Here is a 14,088-nt window from a genome sequence, read left to right on the forward strand (position 1 = left end):
TTGCTGATGAAAAACCCATGGGGTTATATGTGTCAAGAACTAATGCTTGAGTTAAAAAAAAAGAAGAAGAAGTAAGCGTAGATCTGAATCTAGAATAATTGGGACAATGGGGTAAATGACTTTGTTCTATATATTCTATATGTTGTTAGTCGCTTTAGTCGTTATTTTACTAAGCATATATGTAATAGTGGGTAGCAACAAAGCTGGATCACTTTTACTATTGACATTTTGAGATTTCTTATATCTGAATTGAGAAAAAAAAATACTGTATAGTACCCACTTCCTTCTCTAGTGCTTTTCCTTCAATACCCCCCCATATTCGTCTCATCCTAAGCATCCTCTTGGGATAACATGGTATCTAGGTGTGGCTGTGGCAGGAGTATCAATCTGAACTGCTCATGCAACCTGTAGACCTTGCCCAAAGCCAACATGTTTGTTAGTATGCCAGGGATAACAAATGACTTAACATGCTTCCCTCTTTAATAACCTTGTACACCTACAAGACAACAATAACAGAGAAACCTCCCTGAGTGCTCCTTAATTCAATTAAAAAGCATGGACAATGAGCGTGCCATGCAAAAAGAAGACCTCGGAGCAGTGATAAACTTCACAGCTCTACATTTCTTTGAAAGATGTTAGATGGTCTTTTTAAAGTGGATTTTCAGTACCAGTGAATGTTCAGGTCAAATTTTCTTACTATATTTTCATTATAAATAATATTTTCATATATTGTTCTTGTGCATGATTGTTTGACTGCTGACTGACGTGTAGCACAATGTTCTTGATTCAATTACTTACTGTAATAAAAATAGGGGCAAAATTATATTGCATACAAAAATACTACATGAAAAAATAACAGAAAACCGTATGTAACCCTAAGAAGCACACAAATACAAGACTGTGGCACTACTTTGTATAAGGTGCTGCTGCTGTGCTGCTGTTTTTGTAAGTGTACAACATTCACAATTACTGACTTTCACGAACAATAATTTTGTGATGCTCACCCCAAATATCAAGTTAAAACATTTTTACCAACTAACTGCAGTCTGAAACAAAGCAAGAAAATTGTGTGGCTTTTAATGGCAAAAAGTATGAATGTGGTTATTCTGCATCTTCTATGTTTATGTGTCTGTGTTATGTCTGAGGCTATAGTTATGTAGCATGGCGTCCACTGGTATGTCTATATGCCATGTGTACAGTACAGTACAGTACAGTACATACTGTATATGCATGGCATACATAAATATCTATGGCATCTGGGGCCACTGCTACCTCTGTCCACCTGCAACACAAAATTTGACCTAGACATTTTTGCATCTTCTCGAGTCCCCATTATTGGTCCTGTTTTTTGTTAAGTGGTTGGTAATTGGTTCATGATTCATATTGAAATAAGTACAAAAACTAAGGAATCTAAGCGACTATTCTTTACCTCAAGACAAACTATGAAAACCTGCACTTGACATTTTGCAGAAACAGGGAGAAAACAGAGCCATTATGCATATTTTGAATTTCTTGACCTTTCAACACACGTGCACTTCCTCATCGGTTTTATTCTCTCCATGTCGAATACAGAGAAGTGTATCTTTATCCATGAACCTGGCTCTCTCACTAATGTTCCTCCTTGTCAGAGACAAAGGGGTTTTAAGACTGGATGATTTGGCAGGCTCTACCACTTGCAGGCAATATTTCAACCCATCCATCTAGCTAGGATAATAGAGTGTCCTTGCCTTTCAGCGCCTTGAGGAGTGACCAGTTATCACTAGCCACCAGCTCTGTTGTTAATAAAACAGGGGATTGGAGGATTGAGTTGAGAAAGAGGATAAAAAAGAAAGAAGGATGGAGAGAAGGGTAAAAGAGAAAAGGGTGCATGTTATTTTGACAGGCGCCTCGCAAAGGTGAAGCTGATCACGATCAGCAGTCAGTTACCAAGCTGGCAGGAGTTCTCTTTTAACATCTTAGCTTTGGTTTCTGTGAAGATAAATTTAGCCCCATCACATCTCTCTTCAGACTGTGGAGAGGGGAGGAGAAGAGAGGAGAGAGTAGATGAGAAGAATTGGAGTGGAGAGGTGGGGCAGACAGTGTTAGGCTGATCTAGCTAATGGCCAAACTGACCTTCACATAAAGTCAAATGGTAAGAAGAGTAAGTAGCGTGTCATACTAAGCCACTGCAGTTTAATCAAGGCTATTTCCATTATGCCAGACTTTCCTACTGCCTTGTGATTTTAAACAAGTAGTTAAAATTTCATTGATTGCTCAGTATGTGTTGCACAACTTCAACATTAATATTAGAAAAGATAAAAATGATATCGGATCGGATAAAAAAAGGGATAAACCATATATGTTTTTTGTCTCATAAAGAGTGGAATACATCTAAACAACTTGTATTTTTTTGGTAATTCCTAAATGTAAACAAATTCATTCTTCCTAAGGCAGAAATTTGCAGCATAATTTCAATGATTTTATCTACCTTGGGAGTTTTTTCCATCATGAATTGACATCAGTGCTCAAGAAGTGGAAAGGCTGACTAAAGCATAATAATGTACTGTATATAGGCAATATCATTTGAAATTTTAGGATAGCACAGAGCTGGTTTCATATAAAGTAAAATTACCCCAGGCATATCCTCCACTATCTGGTCTTCATCACATCTTTCCACTTTACAGTCTGTGGAGCATTTCTCTGCTATACCTGATTGAGACATAGTCTCAGGCAAACACTCACAATGACAACTGCACCTCTCTCAGGATTACTGTTGAATCTCACATTAAAGTTTATATTTATTTATTTATTTTTCTGTCAACATGGTTTGTAAAAATATAGAACAGTTTTTTTTGTGGTATTTTGTTATTGGGATGCAAAGCATAGATTATAGTAAGAGCTTAAAGAGGACTATTGAGTAGTTAAGTAAGTTTCTTTTGGAGTTCTTTTTATATTAGACTTTAAAAAAAACCTTGATTAATTCATTAATATCTCTAAGTAGCAGGAGTTACTGTGAAAGATGAAAACTACCTAGAAAAAAGAAAATACATGTAAATAGGACCCAAATAAAAATTTGAAAAGCCCAAATGTATTTTAAAAATCTGTCCATAAAGTGCCCATAAAAAGGGTACCACACTACAAAAACTAGGAGCAAATAGTTACATGTCATGAGAAGCTGTTTAATAAGATAAAGAGTTCTTATGTTATTAAACAGGTGCCAAACCCGTGTACTAGGCCACACATTTTAATTCAAAACTGACTAATTTTTCAGTGATATTGTTTGACTTTGGACAGAATACTTGCCAAAGACAAAACAACAAAAAACATGAGATCTCACAATCTAAAAACTGACTAAAGGAGTTAATCATCATCAGAAAGATTAATTCATTATTTACTGCTGTGTAGTTGTGTTTTACAATGCTCTTTGCAATTGTATAGCTGGCCAAACACTCTTCCTCATCTCTGCTTAAAGCAGTTCATCATGGTCTAAATACTGTAATCATTAATAGATGTATGAATCTATAGCATTTTCCTAATGTGATTTTCCAGCTTGATCAATAAGTACATTTCAGACAATAAAGCACATTTCACAGAATAAAACTGTTGCCCTATACACAGGTATACGTTATAACTCTATCTGACATTGGTTCATTTCAGCTTCCAAAGAAACACCTACAGAGATTGTCCCTGACAGTATGCCTAATGTCGCTTTAGAAGAGGAAGCATGCATAACTGGAATCTTGTATGAATCCTGAAAGTCGCTGATTTGTCACAATTTTCCAAAAATCAATGATTACTTCAAGCATGTTAAAACACACACATGCTGTTTTATCTGCTATATGGAGTAAGAGTAAGCTGCCTAAATTTATGAGTACAAAAATTAGTCTGAAGGTCTACTTTCCTTTCTAGTCTTATCAATATTTTCAGTCAAGACACTTTCAGATTGATTAAATCAAATTGTACGTAATACATCACTAATCTAAGCTTAGCAGCTGGACTTGCATTCCGAACATCCTGCACCATAGTTTTAACGATACATTCTCTCCATTGTTAGATTATGTTTCATCCTCTAATCCAGGTGTACTATAAGTGGCCACACAGTCTCTTCCAGACAGATGTATAAAATAAAGCATCTAGCTTTGCAGCATCTTTACAAAGATTTGTAAACAAATCACACCACCATGCTCAACTCTATGTGGTGTTTTTGCAAAGTTGAACTGTTCAGGGACTACAGCAGTTATAAAGAGGGGTTACAAAGGTACACTTTTGCTGACACTTTGATGATTCAGCAACTGCGGAGACCCAAACCTCCTTTGGAATTAACATCAGTACAAAAACTGTGTGCCGGGAGCTCCATGGCACAGGCTTCCTCTCTCAGCTGTAATATGTAGGTGGTTTGTCTCAAGTTACCTCAGACTAGTTTCATCAAATTCTTACACCTACTGTTCAGTCCTGTACTTTCAGAGACTTAATTAAAGATGTTAAACTTAATTTCCAGTATGCCACTACAGTAATTAAAGACAATCTTATCAGAAACAAGATAAGAGTAATCTGATGTCATAAACAAAAAACAAAGTCCCATGAAACATCAGTTACTTACTACATAGGGCATCTGTCTTGCAATTTACAATGGAAAAATAACTGATTTTTAAATGTATTCTGGTAATTTTATCCTTTATCTAATAGTTTTATCCTTACAGGGACATGTGGCCTGCATCCTGGTTGTTTTAGATTCCCCCTACCCCAATACTTTACAATGGATATAATCACATGGCAGTAAATGCATTGATCTTTATGATTTCAAGGACCACGGAGTGACAAAATTCCCAATAAATCGTTGTGACAAAAGCAGTCTACGAGGATACTTTTCCAATTAGCTAATGGATTCATTCAGCTGTTAAAATGACTCTGGAGGATGTATGTGTGTTGTGACTAGTTTACATGATAACTGCAATACTCCATTTCTATAGACATGATTTCTGAATACAATTAAACCATTAATGAATGCACATGTGTGGCCAAGGACTTTTAAACAATAAACAATCAGCCCAAGCACTTACCAACCAGAGAAGGGAATATTTTCAGCCAGCTGTGCCATTTCACGTTAGTTCTTGCCACATTCCCAACCCCTTTCTCCCCATGCAACAACTCCCCTATGCACTCCGAATGACAGAGGAAAGGAAATTATCGAACACCAATACAATAAAGCTGTCTGGTAACTTAATAGGGCTGCTGAGTAGGGGCACTGTGGCCTTCTTGCTTTGAGGCGATAATGAGAGTCATCATTCCCTCTTGGGCTGGAAGAAAGGGGCCTCCTCAGTGGTGATAGTGTGTGTTTGCACATGCATTTGTGTATATGCGCATGCAAGTAGTCTTTGAGATTTTTTTTTAGTCCGGTGAGGCCCAATAAGCAAACAGCATAGTGCTACAACAAAGAAAGATAGATCTCCGACTGAATACAGCTTGGGAGAGATGTCTGAGAAATACTGTTCATTAAATCAGGCTAAAGTCCAAATATTGAGTTTATAAACTTTAGCGAGACACAGAACATGGACTGCCCCATTTATCATATTATTGGTCCCTCAGCCATGTATATGTTTGGGGAATATGTCTCAGGATGATAAAAGAAACCTGTCTCTAACGAAAAAGAAAAGTACCACTTGTTATTGGAATGCAACATGAATTATTGTCTAACAAGAGATCCACAATGACGAATCCTTTTGTTTGAAAGGAAGCCGTGTTACTGCTGGATCCGTAATCATTAGAATCTTTTTTCAAACTGAAAAAAAGAGTTTCTATTTATCTAGTAGGTTTAATGTATTGGTTCAAATTTTTGAGTTTTGCTTGCTCCAAAATACTGACTGAGATATTTACATATATGCAGCATTCGTAGTTCATTAATACACATTATGATGATGAATGGAACTTTATTCAGGAATTTTGATCACCTACTTTCTCTCTGAGGCCAGTAATGCTGTAAGTTAAACATAGCGCAGTTATAAATGAAGGGATGAGAAGTGAAAGGAATTCTTATGCTCAAAGACATTTGTTTAATTTAATTTCAGCTCCTATGGTGTGTACAGTGTGCTCTTTCTCTCACACTACATCAACTGTCCACGTAGGAATGATTTTTAAAACTGGCTTTTACAATGACCCGAGGGTTCAAGCTCCATGATAATAAAATATTCCAACTGTTGTCTGTGCTGACTCTGGCTACTAGAAGTACAATCAGTGCAACACGATGGTGTACCACAGGACTTGATTCCCACCCAGGGGAGTTTAGGTAAGAGAGACCTCATTGTGTTTATACCAACACCTTGTTATCTTTTCCCATTTGCTGATGGTGAGCCCCAAGGGTGAGCAACTTGCAATAAATATTTAATGCTGAGAAAAGGAGTACAACTATTGTGAACAATATTGCTGTTAAATAAATAATTAAAGAAATTAAATGTAATATATCTACTTTCGAATTTAAAAGGCAAAACATATTAGTCCACATTGCCCTTACAGCACATGAGACAATTAATCGATGGCTCCCGTTAAGTAACTTCAAGAAAAACATCAAATCATTCACAGTAGTTTTACACAAAGGTGGTATATGCTGTATAAATGGTCAGAAAATTAACCTCTAACTACTGCTGTGTGTAATATACACTGATGAGTAAGTAATTTACAGGCAGCAAATTATTCCTGCGTTAAAACAGGACAAAAATAAATAAACTTAGCACTGCAGATTGCAATGGAGGCAGAATATGGTTGGAGTCCAAGTTTACAAAACCCCCTGTTCCATGTTGATATAGTGTGGTTGATAACAGTAAGAAAAACTGACATCATTAAGATTCACAACTGTGCAAGCAAAGCAACACAAGCCAACCTCCTCCAACCCCCAGATGACTATCAAGCACTGTGTTTTCCAAGCATGGAGGTAATGAGACAAATACTTATTACTCAAGTAAAAATGGCATGAATATTAGCATCACATTAGGCCCCATATTTAATGATGTTGTAAGTACAATATGTCACTGTTACTCGGAGGCAAAACATATTTAAACATTATATAGAGAAGAAGGAGGAAATATGAAGAAACTGCAATCTATTTCACTGCAGTGTCTCACAGAGAAACATGGCTGAACAAGGATGGAAACATGAATGAGAAAATCATCACCATAACAGGCTTTCATATGCTACTTCATGGATACCTGATGTGAAAATGGAACACAAAATGATTAGAGTTGTTAAAAAATAACAAACTATATGAAGTGAATCTACAGTGAGCGATTAGTAGAAATGGGACCATCAGTACTCACTAAAGGGGTGCAAGGGGTCCAATATTCAGGGTTCAGCTCAGCTCGAGGACGAAGGTCCAGATATTCAGGGTTCAGTTCAGTTCGGGCACGAGTTAATGTTCCCTTCATGGAAGATTGAAAAAAAAAGGTTAGAACTGCTCACTGTGTCATTTTAGATTGGTTGTTATTTATACAAGTAGTTGAGTCCACGAAACCCAATATAAGGTAACTAAACAGAGTAAAAAAACACAATATGTTTTTACTAATCACTGTTTAAACTGAATTTACTGTTCAAATTAACTCTTTACCACCTTTATTTGACTGAACAAACTAAGCCTCACTGTTTTCTGTCTCCACCAGCCAGTCGTGTTCAGGTTACATGCATGTCTGTCAAGAGTCATACATGTAATAAACATGGAAATCAGGATGTTGTTCTTAACTGTTGTTTCTAAGTGTTTGGCCAAAAAAATCTATTCCTGATTAAAAGCACAGCTGTAGTAACAACAGCAGATATGATCTGTATGCTTTTGCAATGAAGTTACAAATTCTAGAATATGTGCGCTTCAACCTGCCATCAATTTCGAGGTGAGCACCAAATCTGAATGTCATTAATTCAGTTCATTTAAGTTCACTTCAGTTCAGATCACTTGACTAAATTATCTTCTGGAGCAACCTGGGTTATGATTCTGAAGAACTGTCAGAAAAGTCTAGTTTCAAAACATTATACTTTCACGGTGAAGTTTACCTTTGATATTTGTGTTGAATGCTGTCATAGCTATAGCATTAGTAAAACACAGAGTTGCAAAAACTAGAATTTGGAAGTGTGAGAGTAAGCTTCAGCATCTAAAAGTGAATCAGTTGATTTTGAGTGAAGAATGGGACAGTCAAATGGACAACACAAAAAAACAGTCACCATTATGGAGGTACAGAAATGTTACTGAGTATCTATAGTAGAGCAATTAAAGAAAAAAAAAGTAAATTTTATATACATAACATATTTAAACAGAAGTTTCTATAAAATGAAGAGCAAATGAGGTTAGAATCCTGTTTTTCCTTGGGCCTTCTCCCCTAAATGACAGGCTAGTGGAATGGTCTGAATCTGCTGGGCCCCATGAGCTCTATGATGTATACTGTAATTATCTGCTGATTCTCAAAATGGCTGTGTGTAATGAGGCTATGCCGCATGAAGTTCCAGGCATAAATCACTGTCTTTAACTGACTTCCAGATGACCAACAACACAGAGCAGAAGCAGAGAGAAAGGAGGAAATGGGTTATCTGGGTAGCAGAACCACAGCATCCAACTTGTGCTTCTTATCAGCAAAGGCCACATTGTTAGCTGAGCTTGCTGACTTAAGACAGTTGTCTGTCTCTGTTAACTCACATGCACTTATTCAGAGGTATCTGTTTATAGCTTGTCTACCAATGTATTAACTTCTCACAGCTTTATTTAGCTATGCAACACAGGTGGAGACTTTTTAGGAGCTATGCTCATCTGTGCTGAATGGAAACATGCCAGTGAGCCCATCAGGCTGCATGCTGTTCTTGGCATAAAACTGCCTTGACTCACACAAATAATCATAATCAAATGTCATAAACAAGTAAACTGCAGCCGCACACACATAAACTGGAAACATATTCTGAATATTAACGAACGAGGGCTTTTTTTATAGTCATACAGCTACTTACAGAATGTAATGGACTGTATACATAGTTGGGTAGAAACCACGTCATCTTCTTTTAAGGGTTATATCCATATATTACATGCTTTTATCATGACTGCTTATTGTGTTAATTTTATCTTAATTTTACTTCACTTTTATTTTTACATTTTTTTCTTTTCATAGATAAATACTCTTATATAGTAATATGTATAGGGGGTCAAGGGTGGTAACTGCCCCTGTGCTGTAGAGCCTTGCCCTCCCCCCAGCTGCCCCCAAATTTTATGTCTTTAAATACTTGTAAGAACTAATTGCTTGTTTGCCCCCCCCCCCCCCCCCAATTTAAAACTACTATAGCATAAAAAAGAGAAACATGCTCTTTGACTATGTTAGCAATATCTAATTTTCTGTACAGGAAGAATGTGTGCAACCTCAAATTGTTTTAGTGAACCCCTATATATAATCACCATACTACAAAAACACATCAAATCACCTTTAATATTAGGGAGAAATTAGGGAGTATCAACCAAAAAACCGTACCTATATCTTGCTCTATAGCCCGTAATAACAAAAAAATTCATCAACAATTATTTTAATAGTAAGTAAAGATGGCAGACCATCTTGGTGAACCATTTGTGAAACAAATGGCCTCTTTAAGTCCAAAAAATTTGGGGAGTTTCACAAGAAGTTAAATAATTACAAATATTCATTAAATTATATTTAATATGTTTTAAATATATATTTAAAATAGTTATACAGATTTCTAATCTGTCATTTTATTGTTACTTTGGGGCCGTAGTCTATATACCAACTCCATTTATAGTTTACCAGCTGGGACAGCAACCTAGTCCACATTGCTTAGATGTGTCATCTTTATGAAATTTTCAAAATGTGCTATCAATTTACACAACAGATTTACTCCTTAGTGAAGTATTTTACCAGAAACACTGTATCCTTGAGTAAGCAGTTAACTAGTATTTGTGAGTGGCTAACGGTAATTTTAGTTCCTTTAAAACTTTTAACAGTATAAATCTCTTAAAAGTTTAAATAAACTGGAACTGTGCAGACTTGTGTTGGTGTTGCTTTTACTAGACCAATAAAAACAAACTTTTCCTCACAAATGTTCCCCAGCAAATTCTTCCAATTATTTGAGAAAGAAATGGAAATGGGTGAATAGGGTAAAGCAATACTTAGAACCCCGATTTCATTATGCATCTTCGTAATATATTCCGCTTGTCTGTCACTCTAATTAATGGCTGTCCTTCTCCATAAACCGCCCAGAATGTGAGATTATTTATTAGTACCTAGCCATTTATCACCAGCGTGATAAGTGACAGAGAGAGGGGAAGTGAGAGTTGGCAACACTGTAATTGATCATTTTTCACTCGATATAGTCAGAGTGATTGTGGTAAACTCTTGGTTGCAGTATGTGATTCTGTCAACACTGACAACAAAAATAAGGTGCATGAATAAAGCAGGTTATTTAGATTGATTAAGTGCTGGCAGTAACATTAGGTTTCAATAGACTTCCCAATACCTGAACAGAAAATAGTAAAAGATCAGATCTATTAGTAACGACTCTACTCTTGCATTTATATTTTATTCTTTATACTGCTAATGCTACAGTTTAGTGGTGGTGCTACAACAAAGTATCACTTCTGATCCTTGATGGATAGAAGGAGTACTTTCACACTACATCAAGACTCAAAAATTTGGTCTTCCACATCTTTTTTTCCTGTCTTTGGGAACTGGGAGGGAACGTATTTTAATAAAAAAGGTAAATTACAAGCACCAGCATGTTCGTTTATGGGTGTGTCATACAAACAAAGGTACCTGCTGATTAATGACATGGAATTTCAGAACAACACCACTGAGTTGGCCACACTGTTTGTTTGATGCTGCAATAAAAAGAATCTTGAAAACCAACCAATATCACAAACATGGTTTAGGGGTCCAGTTCAGAGACTCTTTTCACGTGATGCACAGCAGATAGCTTGCGGGTCCAAGTACTTGTGGCCTTAAATATCAAGTTGTTAGCATCCCTTAGTAGCCTTAATAAAACTTAAATGGGTTACTATTTAAAATATTCACCTCTCATACAGTTGTTATGAAGACTGAATCTTGATATGAATACTGAAATAATTTTTCATGTACCAGTATCTAAACATGTCTCGTCTCTTATCAAGGGAATCTATGGGGATTGACATGCTTATGGCGTTAGTCTCAAGGAACTTTGGTTTTTGGCACTCTGATACTGGTAACATATTAGTTTGGAAGCAGTGCACATACACTTTGAGATCTAGGTTTTGCTCTTTTGGAGGTAGGATCTATATATTTTTAAGGTATCTGCAAAATAAAACCATATATATAGAAGCTCTTAAGTTAAAAATTTCAAGATGTAAGATAAAAAGGTCTAGTGTTTTTTCTGGAACAGCTAATTGAAAACACACAGACGAACTGGTGGGGGTTAATCAATTACAAGGTAGTGTTTTTACATTGGTAAACCCAGTGAAAATGCTCTTTAATGACCGACATGTACAGGTAAAAATAACAACATACTGCTAAAAGTCTCTCTGGACTTGTAAAGCTATTCTTTTGAACTTTCCTCTATACCGTGAGCTGAGAAGATGAGTTTCATTAGGGGGATAAAACACACCTTAATTAACTTTACCATTAGTCTATTCCTGCCAAGCTTTTCCAGTCACAGCAGACCTTTAATTCTGTTTAATTACCTTGGAGATTCCACTGTATGCACTCTTCCTTGACATTACGAGAAAACATTAATTTCTCAACAAGTTCTGTGCATGTGTGTGTCTACCACTAAGAGAACTACATGATGTTTATCTTGTGTGTTTATCTTGCAAGACTTATGAAGATGGTATGACACATAATGCATTACAGTTTGCATATGACTTATTCAAGCATTTCTTCAATCATTTTTTATTAAATTAGCAATTTACTTGTTTATTTATTAACTAATCATATCAAAATATCAAAACAATTTGTTTTTAGGAAGATTTGATGTGAAATTTTAATTAAAAAATCTCTTTCATGAGATGGATAGGGGGACACCTACAAAGCTGGCAGTGGAAGAAAAAATGTGTAGATTGGTCTACAGTCGGTTGACTTACGGGAAAGGCTTATCAATCACATTATCATCTGACTTGTCTTTAAAATTGTTCGCTATTGGTTAATATATTATAGCTATAATCACCCTGTGCTGGCATGGAAGTCTCCTTCTTAGCAGCCTGCTGACTTACAGTTGGAGCTCTAGTAATGCAAATGAGCCTATAAAGTGTCCCTGTGTGGGGAATTCCCCTCTGGACATTGGACTGACATCAGCTGAGAAGTGCTCTCTGTTATTCAACAATTTAGTCTCTTCTTTGTACAAGATAATCAGATTTTATTCTATACTTTGGTCTTTTTTGTCCATATAATAAATGAAAAAAGAGCTTGGAAAACGAATATACAACAGGCTTTTGAGGGTAAAGAGGCAAAGCGTTTGGGGCCAAGATAGAAGGAAATTGGTGATGATAGGAAATGAAAGCACACCATAGGGTGCTACTAAGTTATTTATATTAAGCTATTGAGAAGGCTAGGCAAGAAATTATGTGATTATTATTCTTTGATTTGCAAAGCTATGTTGTGATTGGCCCTTTCATGGGTGGTGGCATTAAACTTTATGTTTATGGGTCCCAGTGTTAAGCTCATTTCCACGCTCCCTATTGCACACACAAAGTATTGACATTCCATTTAAGTTGACAACAGTGAGGAGGGTATTTTATGACAGAAATGTAATGGAAATGCATGCAGGAGGCATTGCAGTAAAAGATATCACCCAATTACATTTTTGCATAGTTGGAGAGTAAAAAAGAAAACGAGTGCATGATGCACCACTGCTTTGTTCATAAAGAAGAAAGGGAGAGGGAATCATTTTAGCTATTCACACACAAACAGAATAATAGTCTACAAAGAAAATCTCCCTATGCGTATGTATAGTGGGAAATAATAACACTAAAATGATGTTTGATATGATAATTACTTATAAAAGTTTAAAAGTGTAACATCTATATGTAAAAGCACAATCTCGTAACTGTGTTCAAAGCTGAGAAAGAAATACATCTGGATTGTTAACAATGCTGTTCAATGAAGGTGCTTTGTGAGCAAATGGGAAAACAAATTAGGTTAACATCTTGTGACAAGATAAATAAAACCTTGATCAATTAAGTGGTTGAAAAAGACGGGAGTCCGGCATTCAGCGGGAGCAGTCTTGCTGTTACAGTTTAATTCTTGAGCCACAGAGAAACATTGATTCTCCTTGGCACCCTGTCCTTGTCATTACAATTGATGCTGAGGCCAGCCCAAACCATTTTCAGCAACCACTAATGGCTTCAAGGAATTCAGCTGGACTTGTGGCAGAATTCTAATAAGCAGATTTTATGAATTTGGAGTGCAGGAACTAGAAGGCAGATTGCTGCAGGTCGTTCAGAGAACACAGTGAATGCATTAACAAAACAATTCTCTCCCATTACTGCACAGTTGGAATTACCTCTGTTCTAAGATGCTGAAATAAGATCGAGATGCCAGAGAGGTCAGCTTTTCTGATGAAACAAGTTGCAATACTGATAATTGTAACCTGGCTGAACAAACATTTCAGCTGTTTAAAAAGCAGTTTCTTTGACTATCTAACACACTAATGTTTGACATTCAAGCAACAAACAAAGTTTTCTTTTTCGCCTGAGCTCTTCATATATGCTGTAAGAACATATTTTATCTCTCAAGTGTTGGACTTCATCTTTCCTCCCTAAGGGGGCATATACAGAAAGAGAGGAAAGTTGTTTCAGTGCAGCTCATTTCTCTGAGATCAGGTTGGTTTTTCAACTGGTCACTCCTTTTTTTAACAATCGCTTCTTATTTGTTTCGTTTTTAATCATGGTAACCTTAATTATGGTAACCTCTTTATAACCAAACATTATAATTAAAAATTAAGTTACCCATAAACAAGAATAATTTCCTCTGGAATCCACCGAGGCAGAAACTGACAAAAATATAAACTTCTGCTGCACTGTCAGAACAGTGAGAGACAGTTTGTGTACAACCCCACAGCCATTCTTACACAACAGAGACATTTTCTGCCTGTCTCCTGTATGCCTCTGTCTTTGGT

General features: G+C 36.3%; 1 protein-coding gene across 4 annotated transcripts in view; it reads right to left on the reverse strand.

The window, feature by feature from the left end:
* Window positions 1–14,088, reverse strand: part of pcdh9 (protocadherin 9) — a 206,001-nt gene that overhangs the window by 141,651 nt on the left and 50,262 nt on the right. For 3 of the 4 annotated variants that reach the window (XM_004543363.3, XM_004543365.3, XM_076883887.1), the window contains exon 3: window positions 7,287–7,388. The exons of the other annotated variant lie outside the window; for it this stretch is intronic. In XM_004543363.3, coding sequence (XP_004543420.1) covers window positions 7,287–7,388 — 102 coding nt within the window. The remainder of the gene's footprint in view (window positions 1–7,286; window positions 7,389–14,088) is intronic. 4 annotated transcript variants of the gene reach the window in all.

This window comes from Maylandia zebra, linkage group LG1, assembly GCF_041146795.1.
Source record: "Maylandia zebra isolate NMK-2024a linkage group LG1, Mzebra_GT3a, whole genome shotgun sequence".
NCBI classification, from domain to species: Eukaryota; Metazoa; Chordata; class Actinopteri; order Cichliformes; family Cichlidae; genus Maylandia; species Maylandia zebra.